At 41.6% G+C, this 17,523-nt stretch overlaps 1 protein-coding gene across 1 annotated transcript; it reads right to left on the minus strand.

Moving 5' to 3' along the window:
- Positions 1-1,050: 1,050 nt before the first annotated feature.
- Positions 1,051-2,716, minus strand: LOC141777637 (tripartite motif-containing protein 16-like). Its single transcript, XM_074652091.1, has one exon. The coding sequence runs from the start codon at positions 2,714-2,716 to the stop codon at positions 1,052-1,054; it is 1,665 nt and encodes a 554-aa protein (XP_074508192.1). The 3' UTR covers position 1,051.
- Positions 2,717-17,523: the final 14,807 nt, after the last annotated feature.

Raw genomic sequence — 17,523 nt, forward strand, 5'->3', positions numbered from 1 at the left:
GTTGTTCAACACCGGCCATTTTGGTAGAATGTGACAATAGAATAGAAATAATTGAATTTGTGGCTAAATTGTTACACAAATAATCAGTGGTCATGTCTATCATGTCTTGTGAACAGTTTTTTCCACTTATATCTTAATGTTTGATTGAAAGACAACTTATAATGATCAAATTGCATTCAGTAATAGTAAATGGTGACATTTACTAGTCAGTATATTATACATTTTATACAAGGTGTAAATGTATCATCATGACATACAGTCTGCAGGTTACAAGTATTTCAGCTTTTTATTAAAGCATGTGTATCAAAAGCATTCATCATATAAGTGGTGTGTAACAATATATACATACTTACAAAGTTGACGTCATCACTGATGTTGTTGCTGCCGTGTTTATTCCTAGATGGAGTGTTGATGGAGCAGCTACAATGTTAGCATAGCCTGGCACTGATCGATCCGGACTCCGTTCAGAAAACAAGCATTTTAAAAGTTGTTTGCTTGCTGTGTTGCGGACAGACCCGACAAAGCATGAATTCAGTCTTTTTACAAATCAACATCATATTATCGTTATTTCGGCATCATTTTGATCCGTTTATTGATATTAAATCACAGCACAGTGTGTTTATTTTGGGTTCATACCGCAGTAGCGACGTGTGGCTTGCTAATGTGCTTCCTGCTTGGTGTGAATGCACGGTGGTAACACAATACGAAGCACAACGTAACGTAACTTAAACTACTATAAACAATAGCACATGCACAACAACAGCACGATGTAATGATTCAATGAACCGCTGACACAATCCCCAGAAAACATAAACACTGAACTGTTCTCCAGCTTTTCATTTAGAAAGAGCAACAACCAATGAGGAACCTGCAACAGTCGCTGATGAATCCTGTAACTTCATCACTCAGTCAGTCAGTCAGTGACACACTTTAGTGTTTGTAGGGCTGGTCCTCTGCGGTCCAGACACAAATCAGCTCTGCAGCAACAATGATGGACACCAGAGAAGTTTAAGAGTTAAAACACTGAATTTAACCCTTAAATGACTTCTGTCTATTTCAGTTTACACAACTCAGCAGTGTCATCATAAATGTAAAGCCTAAGTCCAGCATAGAGAGGCTCAGTGAATGTGGTCTGGACTCTGTGGAGGAGAGTCATGGTTTCAGAGACGCTGTAGAAGGACAGAATACCTGCACTGTGATCCAGGTACACTCCTACTCTGGAGGACGGAGGACCTGAGACGGGGGTTTGGACTTCGTTGTACCTAAATATATAACTGTTTTGGTAACAAACTAACGCCCAAGATTTGTCATTGTGTCCAAAGTAACGTTCATTCCCCCCCCCTGCTCTCCTGATACTCTTGTATGCGACTGCTACATAAACTCTCCCTCTCCTCTCCACCTCCCAGTAACAACGTCCAGTCAGACTCTCTCTACTCAGGACCTGACCACAATCAGTGAATCTGTCTGGGTGACTAGGATAAGACTGTTCTTGTCTCATTAATGTTGCTTTTCTGTTCCCCTCAGATAATAACAGCTGTGTGTGTGCTGTGTTTGGATCCAGTGTGATTTCTCGTGAATATTGTAAGAATCCAGCTCTGGTCTTGGGCTCTGGTTGTGACAGTAAAACATCCACTTCAGTCACTGTCTGTGAGACGTTTGTCCATTTCTCTCTCAGAACGTCCTGTAGTTTATCTCTGACTTCTGACACAGCCGCCGTCACGTCCTCAAAGTAGCTCAGAGGACGGATATTGATGCTGGATGTAGATTCAGTGAGTGGTGACAGTGAGGGGTAGTTAAGAAGAAACTGGTTGTGATCCTCTGTGTGTGACAGCAGCTTCATCTCAGCGTCTCTCCTCTTCAGCTCAGTGATCTCCTGCTCCAGCTTCTCCTGAAGCTCTTTGACTCGACTCACTTCACTTTTCTGCTGGGATCTGACCTGCTGCTTCACATCACAGCTTCTTTTCTCCATGAGACGGATCAGCTCGGTGAAGATCTTCTCACTGTCCTCCACTGCTTTATCAGCAGAGCGATTGACAGCCTCCACCTCCTGTTGGAGCAGCTTCACATCTTTCTCTCTGTCCTGGATCCTCTGCTGGATGTTGAGTCGACTCACCTCCAGCTCTCTCTGCCTCTCGGTCCTTTCTGCTGCAGCTGAGACGGTGTCGTGGCCTTTATGTTCATCCACAGAGCAGAGATAACAGATACACTGCTGATCAGTACGACAGAACATCTTCATCACCTCGTCGTGACGAGAGCAGATGTTCTCCTGGAGCTTCTTGGAGGGCTCCACCAGCTTGTGTTTCTTGAACGGAGCTGAGTCATAATGAGGCTGGAGGTGTTTCTCACAGTAAGAGGCCAGACACACCAGACAGGACTTGAAGGCTTTCAGTTTCCTCCCAGTGCAGACATCACAGGCCACATCTTCAGGTCCAGCATAGCAGTGATCAGCAGGAGCAGCTTGGAGTCCAGTCTTCTTCAGTTCCTCCACCAAAACTGCTAACATGGTGTTTTTCAGCAGGACAGGCCTCGGTGTGAAGGTCTGCCTACACTGAGGGCAGCTGTAGATCTTCTTCTCATCCTCTCCATCCCAGAAGCTTTTAATACAGTTCATGCAGTAGCTGTGTCCACAGGGAATAGCCACCGGATCCTTCAGTAGATCCAGACAGATCGAACAAGAGATTGCTTCCTGGTCCAGCTGAACTCCTTTCTGCGCCATTTCACCTCTCAGTAGCAACGACTGTCTGAGTTTCACTTCCTGAGAACCGACACTAGTTTGAGCTCTGATGTAATCATCATGTGTTATGTTGGTTACACCCACCTTCAAACTGTCGATCTGAAGGGGAGGGAACAAGGAAATAAGAGGACCGGGTGTAGCAGTCTGTGTTTGAGAGCAGGAAGAGGAGGGAGGAGTTATCAAGCTATGAATCATTCCAGGACGAGGAGCAGCACGACTGACTACGTCCCAAATCACATACTTTTCCTTTTTACTTCTAGCACACTGCAGCTGCCCTTACAAAGTACGTACTGTTGCATGCAGTATGAATACAATATATCTGCTGTGCAGAGGATTGTGGGTCAGAACAGCCAGAAAAGCATGCTGGCTTTCATACTGTAAAATGTGACCAGATGTAGTGGGACATCCTGGTATTTTTGGCACACTGCATTTGACATACTATGTATTGGGACATAAGAAATCTTTTTTTCTGTCATACTAAGTAGTATGGTAGAATGGGTTTTGGAACGCACAGTATGTTTCGTCATTTACAAACGGAGCCTCGGTTCAAACCTGCTCCACATTTGAAAACATTTCAGTTTTCAGCTGTAAAATATTTCTTGGCTCCTCAGGCTTTGGTGATGGCTCCACATTTCTCATAAACTCTCCCTCACCCGGGACAGGAACCCGGTGTGGGCAACGGACCGCTGTACGGGCAGTCGTTTACAGACAGGCTAGTGACACATTACACACACTCCTGAGGCTGCAGAGATTGTTTTTAAGAAATCTCATAAGCCATTGTTTTACTGCTTAATTTCTGTTTTACATAAGAAAGTAGAGATAAGTAACCTAAGCAACCAGTGTAGTAATAATAATAATAATTTATATAACACTTGTCAAACTTAAGTACAAAGTTCTTTCCAGATTAAAAGATTTACAGAAAAGAAATGAAAAAATAAAATCTAAATCTCATGTAACAGCGGGGCAGCTGAGCTGAAATATTCATAACAATTGTGCATTTTGCGATAAAAGCAACAAATTAGGCACAGATGTAGGGTTATATGTCACGAAAAGATATAGATATCGGGGCGCTGCCAATTCGGCCCCTGACGGACGCGGCAGCCATTTTCCGAAATGGCCGCAAAATAGGTTTTCCAAAACGTTGCAGAAAACTGATTTTACGACTCTTGATGATTTCCAAGGTGCGTTCAAGCTGATGAGATCAGATGTCAGAAGATCACAGAAATGATTTATTTACCTCCTCATTTTTTAAGGGTACTTTTTAAAAGCTTTTAACCTGAGAAAAACATGAAAACCAAATAAAAGGAGCATGGTCACTTCAGGGTCAAACTTCACCCCCATGCCTTCATGGTAGAATGACAACCAATAAAGCAGTAAAACTGACGGAGATAACGCTGGATACATTTCTTGGTTAACAGTAACCTCTAATCACAGTTAAAGTGATGCTGAACTTTGGGTTGTATTGCTAGCAGTAAAACTGACAGAGATAACGCTGGGTGAAGTTCAGAGATTGCCGGTATCTTCTAGTCACAGATGACATGAGAACTTTTTAGTTGGAGTAAGCACTTCAGGTTCATATGACGATGTTTTATTTTTGCAATGGCCTTCTAATCTGAGCAAAGGAGCTGATATTTGTCCGGTCTCTAACCTGTGACCAAGCTGACTTGGTTGAACTTATAAGGAAACTTAGATCAGTCTCCTGTTGAAATACAGGGTTAAAGAGACACACAAGCTTCTCCACCACGGCAAGGTGCCAACTCCAGTAGGATTCATTTTTTTGTTTTATTTTTTTGATATGCAATAGCACTTTAAAAACATGTATATACTATTGTATAACAGCAAACGCTGGCCGGGTTGCGGCATGATACAAGAACTGAGGAAGCGGGTTGCTGGAGGCAAAGTTTGACCAAAAGAAATCCAATTAAATATTCCATTGCCATACTCCAGCACATTGTTTACACTTTGGGATCCACAAATTTGAATGTTTTGGACGTGATTAAAGTGCGCACGTTGTTGGTTTGCTTGGTTTTGCGGAGCGTTTCAGACGGAGGGAGAATACAGGTATATTCAGGCAGGCAGTATGAAAAATAATGTTGCATTGTCAGGGAAAACATAGGGTGGTTCCCCTGAATGTTGGTGAATGAGGGGAGAGATGGACTGGTACCACGGGACATTTTAGAACATTTTCATATTTTTCGTAGGTCTTGCGCTGATCAGCCACCACACTCTAAGAAAAAACATCTGAAGAAAAACAGAAAATGTCCTGGAAGAAAATTACCAGGGGTCTCTTTTATAAAACAGTGCGTAGGATCCATACTAAAAATGTATGTGTGCACAAAAGCCTAAAAATGGCGTGCGGCAAAAAAAAATTGACTTATAAAACCGTGCGTACGCACACCTGCACGCAATGTTCCCTTTATAAATCACAGTCCACCTGGAAATGTGCGCACGTGGATCCGCCTCATATTCCGCCCACTACACGCCCACATTCAACCATAAATGGTCGATGCAAAGCACCTCATGAATGTTTCTGCATGTGAATGAGCCTGTTGTTGATCAGTGGTTCTTTACGGTGAATCAAGGCAACTCCCAAGAGGAAGACCAAGAAAAGGAGTTTTTCTGACACAGAGATGGAGGTGTTTGTAGGTGAGGAGATCTCTGAACACTCGTTCCCTCCTGATTCTCTCATTCACGTCACGTAGTCCTCACAGTGCCGGTATATCCACCAGCACCATGCAGCATGTTCCGAGTCTCACCGCTGTGTTTATATCTTTACAGCAATCACACTAATCCATTCACTTAAAATGATCAAGACAATCAGTAATATCCCCCACCTGGATATCATTAGAAAAAAGGAAGTTTGACAGGTGTACACTATTTATTATTTATTATTTAAGTTTTTATAGTGAACTTGTCCTGCATTATGATTAGGACTGATAATGATAATGCTGATATGGAGTGTAACGATTGTGTGAGAGCTGTCACTGGCTTCATTTACACACTTTGTTAATTTACACAATCCATACTGGTGAAGATGTGCTGTTTGGAGATGACTGGAGGAGGCAGAGTGTGTGGCGCACTGGAGACAGTCTGATAGTTGCATCGGATAGCCATTTTCATTTTGTCTATATGTATACTGTATCTTTCCCTATCTAATAAACCATAAATAAATTAATAAGTCATGTCATTGTAACCCACCTGATGAATAAGTATACACTGGACTAGTATAACCTAGATTCGTAGAGAGGAATAATGAACAGGAATCGGACACCACAATGAGTAAGCAGAACACAGAATTAAGTTTAAGGGAAAATTATTGTATTGACACAGAATAAATTCACAATTACTGCCGACATTCAGTTTTGTTCAGTTTGAAATGTCTATTGAACTGGGTGCACCCTAAAAAATAAAAGTAATCCCCAAAATAAAATGTTCAGATCCAATTGTCTTTTGAGGTCCTTCCCCACAGTCCTACCACACTGACAGCAACGCAGATGAAAGTTGAAAGCGCTCCTCAATCCAGGTGCTCAGCACGGGTAGCTCGCCATCCCCCTCGTCAGGGAGAGATTCCAATCCAAATCCGGAGTTCAAGGGTATCCAGAAAACCTAGCCTGTGTAAAATAACACGGCTTATATAGCAATATATGCAAATCTAGCCAAGCTCTTAACTGTACAGTTTAATTTGATCAATATCAACATATAATACAACTTTTCAATGCTTAACCCATGAATGTAGGATAACTGTTGCATCACAATATTAACTTGCATCGTAATATTAACATATGAAATATGTCAACCTCACTATTATTATAAACCACTCAATAGTAAAGTGTAAACAACACTATTAAATGACTATTTCATAATTGTGAACCCATTTGAGTTGTAGATTATTATGCAAACAACCTACAGTTTAAACATTAAATACTCACTATATGTGAATATTGTGAGTAAGGCAATGTGAATACTTTCCCTGTCACAACACTGACACCTTGCGTTGATGCACACAAGCAGCACAGGGATGAACAGAATCAAGCTAATCTCATAACCCATGAACTTCAGCTAAAGAATCCCTCTCTGTCCACACAATGTAAATAACACACACATATTACACACACATATTTCTTTCTGCCTCTATCACCAAAGAAATACAAAATATCATTTTAGAATACAGCTCAGTGGCAAAACATTTCGCTATGCCAGCTCTCAGAGCATTTGACTCGTGTTGCCATGTGCGGCGGCTGCTTTAATGTTTGGAACGCACCGAGAAAAGAAAAGAATCAAACGATGCTCTCAGATGTTCTCAGGTCGCTTCAATAGGTGACGGAGCTCTTACTGGCTCATATATAGTTTTACTTCTCTCTGTTCAGTAGTATATCAAGTATAAGTAGTAATAATATCACTCTGTAAATCCAGCTTCTCCGCTGCTCTCTCATCAATCTCCGTGTTTTCCACACTGCGTCTCTAACCTGAGTGAGGAGGCGGGACTTGGGATGTTTCTTCTTCTTCTCTTCTCTCGGTTTCTGGCGGATCGCAACCAACTTTAAGGTGCATACCGCCACCTACTGTACAAGAGTGTGTAACATCATGTCATTTGCACTTTACTCCTACTCTTAAATTCTACCCACCAATCCTGTGTCTCTTAAGAACATTAATAATGCCTTCCTGGTGCCTTCAACCCCCTCACCCTCTGTTCCCAGTATCCCCATCAGATCCCAGTCCCGTCCCTCCTCTCTGACTTGGTCCTGTAGTCTTTTTCTTTCAGCCTCATACTTTTTACATTGAATTAGGATATGCTCCACATTTTCTTTATCACCACAATCCCCACACTTGTCACTGTTCCTTTTCCCCATTAAAGCCAAAGTGCCATTAAGAGTCTTGTTATGATGATTTCTTCCCTTCTGTTCCTTTCTTTATACGTCTTTGTTATGACCGACTTTTGTATTTTGAAATATCTCCTTCCTTTCTGGTCCTCCTCCCATCTTTTCTGCCATATCTCAACTCCTTTCCTTTTAATCACAGCTTTTCCTTCTCCTTTCCCAAGTAAAACTTTTACTGTAATGTCTTTTTGCAGTGAACTTTTTGCTAGTTTATCTGCAAACTCATTTCCTTTCACCCCCTCGTGTGCTGGAACCCAACAGAATAATACATCTATACCCCCTCTGTGTAGTCTTAGCAAGCTATAGTACAGTTCAATGATTAGATCTTGCCTTACAGCTTTTGTTGAATGTATACTTTCCAAAACAGCTTTTGAATCTGTGCATATCACCACTCGGTCAGGTCTGACCTCCTCAACCCACTGCATTGCAATGATGATTGCCACTATTTCTGCTGTGTACACTGATACCTGGTCTGAAAGTCTTTTGGAAATAGATATTTTAAATTCTGGAATATGTATACCGACTCCCACACACTCCTGTTTATTTTTGGATCCATCTGTATATATTTTGAGATAATTATTATAGCTGTTCCTTAGGTATACACTTGTTTTAACTCTCACTTCATTTACTTGCCATTCCCTTTTCTTTTCAATGATACTCATGTCTATTTTAACTTCTGGGAGCAGCCAGGGGGGTACGCTGCTTACTGGTGTCGACCTGGTGAACTCTAAGGCCTCCAATCCATATGTCCGCACTTTTTCTTCCATTGTCCATCCAAATCCATACCCTTGAACCTTAGAGTATTCCCAGCAGTTTTGAATTGTTACCTTTGTAGGATTTTCTTCTCCACTTCCTTTTAACCTGACCCAGTATGCTAGAGCTAATTTCTCTCTTCTTAATTCCAGTGTAGTCTCTCCTGCTTCAATTAATACTGCATTAATGGGTGTTGATTTGATAGCTCCGATACATAACCGTAATGCTCTACACTGTATTCTATCCACTTTTTGTAATGATGTCTTTGCTGCTGCTTCATAAACTATACAACCATAATCCATTGTTGATCTCATGTTCGCCCTATATATGTCAATCAATGACTGTTTATCTGCCCCCCAGTTACATCCAGCCACAGCTCGTAGTCAATTTATTACTTTTTTGCATTTTGTTTCCAGATGTTTTATATGAACATGCCATGTATATTTACTGTCTAACCATAGACCCAGATATTTGTATTCATTCACCCTCTCCATCAACTGACCATATAATGTTAAATTCTCAGTATTAATGTTTCTCTTTTTTGTAAATATCATATAACATGTTTTATTTGTTGACATTTTGAATCCCCACTCATATGACCATTTCTCCACTTTCCCTATTGCTTTCCTTATATTTTCCATCACATATGGCACATTTCTTCCCCTCATCCATATTGCCCCATCATCTGCATATATCGCTGATTTGATGCATCCATCTAAATTTTCAAATATATCATTTATCATTATGTTAAACAACACCGGGCTGATTGCACTCCCACTTGGAATGTTTGACACCAATAGCAACAGTTATTTCACTTTGAACCAATGAGCTTATTTGTTGTCAAGTTTTTGACCGGTAGAACACATCCTGATGCAAAGTCAAAACTCTGAGCAAAAACGGAAATAAAATAAACAATGAATTAATTTCAGAATAAAATATAGAATGTGGTTATTTATTAAATAAAAGGAATTTTCAGTGAGGGAAATATCTCTAAATGTTTTAGAAACAACTGGTTTTCCCAGAGGGTTACATCATGTTTACTGCAGCGATTTTACACAACAACTTTATGAAAACTAATATGGTACTTGGTGATATCTGCACACTATTAGTAGATATTATTAAAACTATTGGCGCTCTGTTCTGCCATTCTTTAATGCTATTTGATATAATCTTGGATTTCTACAACCGATGATGATTTCATCAGCTGCTCCACAGCTGACTGCGACTGTCGGTAGTCCGGTCCTCTCCTCTCAGATCTCCTCTGAGCTCCGGTGGTGGAGGGGGGGACATGATGGTGAGACAGCGCTGATGAGATATTGAGCGGAATTTGCTTTGAGATTTGAGTTGATCTTTTACAATTTGTAAGGTGCTTATGTAATAGTTATGGCTCACTAGCACAAAGAACACTGCTGTTTTAAATGTTTATGATAAAGTGGATATAAGTATGAAGTGAAGTTAAATGTGTGAGAGGTATCATTATACGTATAATGACATTTAATGTCTACAGTCTGGCTTCAATTCATCTGCGTCTCCAGTTTCCCCTGCCTCGGTGCCTCCATAATATGCGTACGCACGGGTCAAAGTTTCCGTACCGGTGCGCACATTCTCCCGTCAAGTTTGTTTTTATAGATCACAACTGTTGCGTGGGAAGTGGCGTACGCACATTTCAGGCCCCGTTTTGTGCGTACGCAACGGTTATAAATGAGACCCCAGGACATTTTCCGTTAAGTTAACCATCAGGAGGACAGGGGGAGGGACGCAATTGCGGACCAGGGGCCTCATGTATAAAAGACTGCGCAGCTTTCACACTGGAAGATGGCGTACTAACAAAATTGGAAAAGTACGTAAGCACAGAAATTTCCACATGTATAAAACTGTGCGTACGCCTGTTCCTGAGTACCTTTCCTTTATACATCTCAATGAACGTGAAATTGAGCGCAGCTGCACGTGCCACTTGGTCCGCCTTGTCTCCTCCCATTAATAACTATGCAAATGACTATAAACACGCTCCATGCTGTCACCTATTGTCCAAATAACGACGGCAAATCACGCTGGAAAAGGAACAAAAAGAAGAACGGTCAGCTGCGCCCGAGCCTCGACTGCTGAGGGGCGGCGGTCTGGCCGTGTCCTCACTAACGCTGTGCTGTGAGTCACAGAGAGAGATTGTCAATACAATGAAGAATATATATGCAACGAATTAAAAAGAATGAATGAGGTTCTTGGTGGGATAAGTTATATATTAAAAGACCTTGTTGAAAAATAAATGTTTGTCTCAACTCACCTCGTTGCTTTACATTCTGTGTGTTGCATCTAAACGGCGCTGTAAAGCTGCTGCTTTTGGCTCATTGTTAGGTGTGCCAGGGTCCGGTTCATCCATCTGAAGCTCCTCTGGAGCACAGACACAGCATGTTGGTCTGCCACATTGTGCAGGACGCGATTTTGGTTTTGACACGGTGGTTAAGGCATGTCATCTCAGGGACATTAGTTTAAATGTGTTTTTGTTGTGCCTTCTGATGTTAAATATTATGCGCAAACTAGTAAAGAAATATGTGGGGTTTTTTTTGGATCCCACATCATAAATAAAACTCAGTAAGTTGAGTGGAAAAAATATTTTACGCATTTAGCGAGTTTCAGTACTTTGTAGTTTGACACTGCCAGATGACAGTTTGGAGGATGGCCCGCACATTTTCACGACTGGTCTAGAATTTACGGCACGGTTCGCACATTCTCACGTCACGTTGACTTTTATACATCCCGGCGTGAGCGTGAAACACAGCGTACGCAACATTTTAGTACGTGCGCACCGTTTATACATGAGGCCCCAGGGGAATCTTAAAGTTACTCCTGAAGGATAACCACAAAAATCGCAAGCAATTCAAAGGGAGAAGGGGAAACACCAAATGAAAACAGGCCTAAAGGAAGGCTCCCTACACTCAATATAACTTGAAAAGACTAAAACTAAAACACCGCTATCGAGCAGCTGACTAGAACAGAGATCCTGCAGGTCCTTTCAGCTGTCAGCATTCCCACGCATTTTCAGCAGGAAATGCATTTTCTAGTTAGTATTATTAGACTGCAAATCAGCCACGTTGTAAGTGTGGCTCCGTCTATTTCTTAAAGATGCCCACTTAAGCTACAGAGTCCAAGCATGTAGTTGACGCGTGTTTCAATAAAACTCCGTAGTCCATGTTCTTCATTTCAACCGTTTACTGAAAATCTTTCTTTAGTCTACAAATACAAAAATGGTAACAAAATATCAAAAACATAAGCAGTAAAAAGGTAAGAACAGTAATATTAAGCACGGTATATTAAGCACGGTATATTAAGCACGGTCAAAGACTAGTGTGCTCTCCAGGCTCCATAGCTTCAAATGAATCGTTTAACGAGCACATGCAGCACAATTTAGCTTTCGCCCAATCAGAATACAGGACTGGCTGCAGTCACAATTGGTCCTTATTGAGCACACTGCAGTGAAACTACAGAGTTATTTATCTCAAGCAAATTAAACAAAATGTAAATTTGTTTAAACAGATCGCAAACAGATAAATGTCTTTAACTTATTCAGTCTCTTTTGATCTTCACAATGCCTCCTCCAAGAGGCATATCTTAGTTATGGGTCTCTCCAATGTGCTTGTCTTCGTCTGAACACAGACACTGCGGACGGTTCCTTTCGAGTCTGGCATTATCTTGACGATTTTTCCCATTATGAGGCTTGTAAGGCGCTGCTCGGCTAAAGATCTGTTATCAGGCATTTTTAAGTCTTTGTCTTTCAGTGGTAGTCCGATGCAGTAGTGACCATCAACTAGCTGTGTTGATCCTTTCACTGAGTCAAGGAACTGACGGTCCTCCTGTGACATCTCAGTCTTATCATCGTATCCTCTCTCTGGGAAGTCTGCATTGTACAGCTGAGTCAACAGGTTTTCCACATTGGATACTGAAATGCGATTGACTGAGTGACTCACCATTTCTAGGTTGGCTGTAGTGGTGCCTCTGAGTGGACCGTTGATGACCCATCCAAGAGGAGTCTTCACTGCATACGGCCCATCACATCTGCTGTTTATTATCTGCTGGGGCTCCATGGCTTTAAAGGCATCAGTACCAATAAGCAAGCCGACTTCTGCTTCGATATGCGAGATGCGAACTTCATGCAGGTAAGGCCATCGATCCACATCTTTCTGAAGAGGAATGTTGTCTTTTTTCACTGGTATACTTGGTTGAGTGAACGCCTGCGGAAGGTCTATGTAATTCTTCCCTTCCAGGCTGCATACTTCCAGATCTGACAGAACGTGAGTGCTCACCTTCTTTTCTGATGCCATAGTAGTGAGTAAGAGTTCCGCTTTCCTTCCTCGGAGGTTAAGCTGCTGCCTGACCTCATCGGTACAGAAGGTTGCTGTGCTTCCTTGGTCTAAAAACGCATAGACCTGGATCACCTTGTCACTTCTTTTGGACTTTATTTTCACTGGTACTATGGAAAGGATATTTTCTCCATTACCTGCCCCAGTGTCTCTGCTGCTTTCATGTTCTGTTCCTACGAAGGCGCTTGTGACCGCGTTAGTAGTTTCTGTATTCCTATTTTCATCCTTTTCGGACAGAACTGGGAATTCCTTCACAACATGCAAAATGCTTGGGTGTTTTCCTGAACACTCCTGGCATTGCATTCTCTTACGACAATATTTACTCATGTGACCTGGTGTGAGGCATCCAAAACAGAGTCCTTGTGATGTTAAGAATTTGATTCTGTCTTAGGGAGTCTGTTCTTTTATCTTCTCACAAAACTCCAAGGTGTGGCTTTTATGACAGTACATGCAGGATTTTTGGAAAACATCAGATAGTTTGGCTGAACCATACTTCTTCTCTTGTGGTTGTTGAGCACCACTGTGTCTTCCAGCCAGAGAGACACTTGTAGCAAAACTGATGCTCTTGGGGTTACTTGTCTTAATGTTTATCTTAGGCTTCCACTTTCCTTCTACGCTGACATCCAAAATATCTCCAAAAAGTGGGTCGTTGCTGACCTTTGCTTGCCAGTTGATGAAATCCACCAGGTCGGAAAACCTGGCTCTTCTTCCTGTTTTTGTTTGGATTTCATATGCTCGATTTCTCCACCGTTCTTTTAGTTTGAAGGGGAGTTTTGAGATGACAGTCTTCATATTGCTAGGGTTGTCCATCTCATCCATGTAATCCACATCACTCATAGTGTTTCGACATCCTATGAGGAACAAAGCATATGCATTTAATGCTTTCCTGTCTTCTGATTTTATCTGAGGCCATTCAAGAGCTTTATTCATCAAGGCTGTGGTTATTCGCAGTTCATCTCCATACTGTTGTTGAAGGAGCCTCCTAGCTTCTCTGTAACCTTCATCTGGCCACATGTGTTCACAACTACGAACAAGGTTAAGAGGTTCTCCACTTGTGAACTGCTGCAGGTAGAACAACCTATCTTGTGCACTAGCAGTCTTGTTCTCAATAGTCTGTTCGAATGCCCTTATAAACGAACGGTAGCTGAGTGGATCTCCTGAGAAAGTTGGAACATCTCTCTGTGGGAGTTGTGACATGTTTTGCTGCTTGACTAGCATTTCTGTTATCTCATTCTGGCGCTGCATTATTTTGGAGATGCCATCAGAGGAACCTGCTTGCTATGAAGGGTCTGGAGGTACTGTTGAACTAGCTGCTCTCTGAGGGGGAGGTACTGCTGACCTGGCTGCTTTAAGAGGCGAAGCTCTGTGATGATCATTAGCAGTCTGAGCTTGGTGCTTTGGGCCTACAGGTGCTGGGAAACTCACTTGTGTCTCACCATCTTCATCTTTAACATACATGTCCTTTAAACCCACTTTGTACTTGCTTTTTGACTCGTAATATTCATTCATGCCATCTTGACCATCTTCATAATCTGCATACACCTTTATCTTGGCGTCTGATGCAGCAATCTTGGCATCTAGCTCCACTTGCTCTTTGCGCGCCTTTAAGCGTGTTTCTTCCATCTCAATGTCTTGACGTTTCTTAAGAAAGGCAGCACGTGCTAACAGCTCTTCCCGCTCTGCCTGCAGCTTCAAACGAGCAGAACTTGCACTGGATGCTTGTGATGCATGGCTAAGCACAGAGCTTCTCTTGGATGTGCGACTGATGACCTCTGAGATGCTATCACTTGGCTTTATGTCATCATCATCCTCATATTTATTGCCATCATCATTCTCTTCTTCAGGATGTCTCTTAATCTTTTCAATCCAGTCCTCTGTTTCCTGAACAAAGTTCTCAAAGTCCACACATTTGGGCATGTACCAGTTACACTGCTCCTCTTCTTCATCTTCGTCTTCTAGAAGAGTTAATATTTCTGCATTAAGCTCTTTAAATTCTCTAAAGAACTTCCAAAAGATAAATAATGCTTCATCTTTAATCATTTCATTATTAACTTTATCTTTCTTGAGATTTTCAGTCTCCCTTCTTTTACGAGTGAGATGAGCCAGCTTGCCTTTTCTTTCATTCTTAAGCCTGTTCACTTTTTCTTCCACAGCCTTTGCCGTGGGCTTTGGCTCCCTCTTCTGGCCGTTTCCTGCAACTTCCATTATCTACGGCGTCATTCTTGCCAAGGTTTAATGCACACAAACTGTCTTGTTTTCTTCAAAACGACAGCTTCTCACTCTTCCACAATATGTCCACAGACGTTTTCAAGAGTTTTAACATGTGCACTTCAAAGAATGACCACTGCAGCTTAGTTGCAAAACGGCTTGAGGCTTAATTGAACATGGCTCCAGAATGTAAGGACATTGTAGACTGAGATCTTCATGTACTCACTTTCCTTTAGTGCACAGCGATGAAAATCAACGTGGCTCTTATATCCTTGTTACGTGAAGAATTATGTCCATAATCCACGTCTCTTTACAAGGTCCATCCATATGCTTCGTTTCCTTAACGAGCTTAGTCTTTGACTAATGTAAGTGTGGCTCCGTCTATTTCTTTAGATGCCCACTTAAGCTATAGAGTCCAAGCATGTAGTTGACGCGTGTTTCAATAAAACTCCGTAGTCCATGTTCTTCATTTCAACCGGTTACTGAAAATCTTTCTTTAGTCTTCAAATACAAAAATGGTAAAAAAATATCAAAAACATAAGCAGTAAAAAACCAAGAACAGTAATATTAAGCACGGTATATTAAGCACGGTCAAAGACTAGTGTGCTCTCCAGGCTCCATGGCTTCAACTGAATCGTTTAACGAGCACATGCAGCACAATTTAGCTTTCGCCCAATCAGAATACAGGACTGGCTGCAGTCACAATTGGTCCTTATTGAGCACACTGCAGTGAAACTACAGAGTTATTTATCTCAAGCAAATAAAACAAAATGTAAATTAACCACAGATATTTCTACTGAACAAATGGCTCTAACATGCACATTTTATCTTAAACTATGTTATTCAAATTTAAGGAAATCATTTTGAAAGATGTATGTCACAACTCAAATATGAATTGAGAATTTGTGCTTACATCAATTCCTCAAAGTAAGCATGCGCAAAATATCCAGAAGTGAGGCTCTACTCAGCTGCAGGACAGCGTGACCACTGAGACCATGACGCCTTCTCTGCACCGACGGTGACTGTTCGGCCAGGACGGAGCAATCTGTTTTAATAACTCCACTACAAAATTCATAATTATTATGTAACCCGGGCACTTAGCAGAAACCCAGGCTATTACAACCCGACAACGCCACTCTGGGAATTTCACCCAGAGCATAACCCAACCAAGTTACACAAGTTCCTTGATAAAGAGACGGGGCAGAGACGTGAGTTTCATGTTTCAAAATCAAATAACTTTTATTTGAATTAAAAGATGGTGATTAGTTGCTGCAATGATAAAAGCTGCAAGAGAAGCCAGGCTAGAAAAATAATGTCCTTTATTACAAAAATAGAGTTAAAGTGTTTTTAAAAATGTCACTACACCACTAACCTTACCAGTACAGGAGGAAGGGTGCCAGGGAAACCCACAGGAGGAATGGAGTGAGGGGAGAGGAAATGCAGAACAGTTCACCACCACCAGTAGTTGGAAAAACACACAGTTACTTTCACTCACACTGCAAGGTAAAGAGCACACAGGGGTTAGGAGGACACAGCAAGCCTCATGCAATAAGAACCCCAACACAAGAAGAATCCCTCCACCCACTGACCAACCACCTGCAAGGATATAGCAACCCAACCGTCCTGTTAACTGGCAGAGAGCTAGGAATGTTCACTTCCCGATTACCTCCACAACAACTGGTTCACAGATAAACTAGATAAATGCCCCCTCCCCTATTACAGCAAGAAACCTATGTTGGTGTTGGGCCACCACTTTAAACAAAAAGAAAGAAACAAATTAACAAAAGCAAAACACACTAACCACAAATGCAGAAGATAGAGGTAAACGGGTAAACAGATTATTAAAAATAAATCAACATACAAAAGCCCAATACAACCAAAAATAACTTAATAACCAGAAATAGGATAAATGAAATAACTAACTAAGGGACAAAAACAGCAGTGGCAACAGAGCTCCTCCTCCGCCACGTACAGCCAACTACGTCACACAGGAAGCACCAGTTTCCTCGTTCCTCGAGCCGCAAGTTACGGTGACCAAACAATTGGCCCACGTGTGATCCTCCAGCACGCCAACGCACACACACCGTATCCTACGCTCTTCATATAAAGCTGCATGAGCATTAGAGCTAGGTAGAATCAGATTCTCATGTGCAAGATGCAAGTAAAATCATATCTAAATTTAGTCCTCCGCCGCTAACCTCTGGAACAGCTTACCTTTTCATATCAACAGCTCAGACAAACAGAATAGTTGAAGTCGCTGCTGAATCTCTTTTTGCTGGCGTTTCATTAAGTTAATTTTCTGTTGAGCTGCAACTCCTTTACTGCTATTATGTGCACATTATTACCTCCTTCAAGGCCCGAGGTTATGTTTTCATCAGCGTTGGTTTGTCTGTTATCAGGATTACTCCAAAAGTTCGTGATGGATTTGAATGAATTGTTTTGGAGGGGTGGAGTGTAGCACAATGAACAATTCATTAGATTTTGGTGGCGATCCGGATCATGATCCAGATTCAGGATTTTCTTTTAAGAATTCCAATCAGCCTGAGCATTAAGACCACAGGGTATAACACATGTGCAGTGTAGCTGATGACGGGTT

This window comes from Sebastes fasciatus, chromosome 1 (assembly GCF_043250625.1).
Source record: "Sebastes fasciatus isolate fSebFas1 chromosome 1, fSebFas1.pri, whole genome shotgun sequence".
In the NCBI taxonomy this organism is placed as follows: domain Eukaryota; kingdom Metazoa; phylum Chordata; class Actinopteri; order Perciformes; family Sebastidae; genus Sebastes; species Sebastes fasciatus.

Excerpts from the sequence above, each read along its gene's own strand:
- LOC141777637 (XM_074652091.1), bottom strand. The coding sequence starts at position 2,716 with ATGGCGCAGAAAGGAGTTCAGCTGGACCAGGAAGCAATCTCTTGTTCG.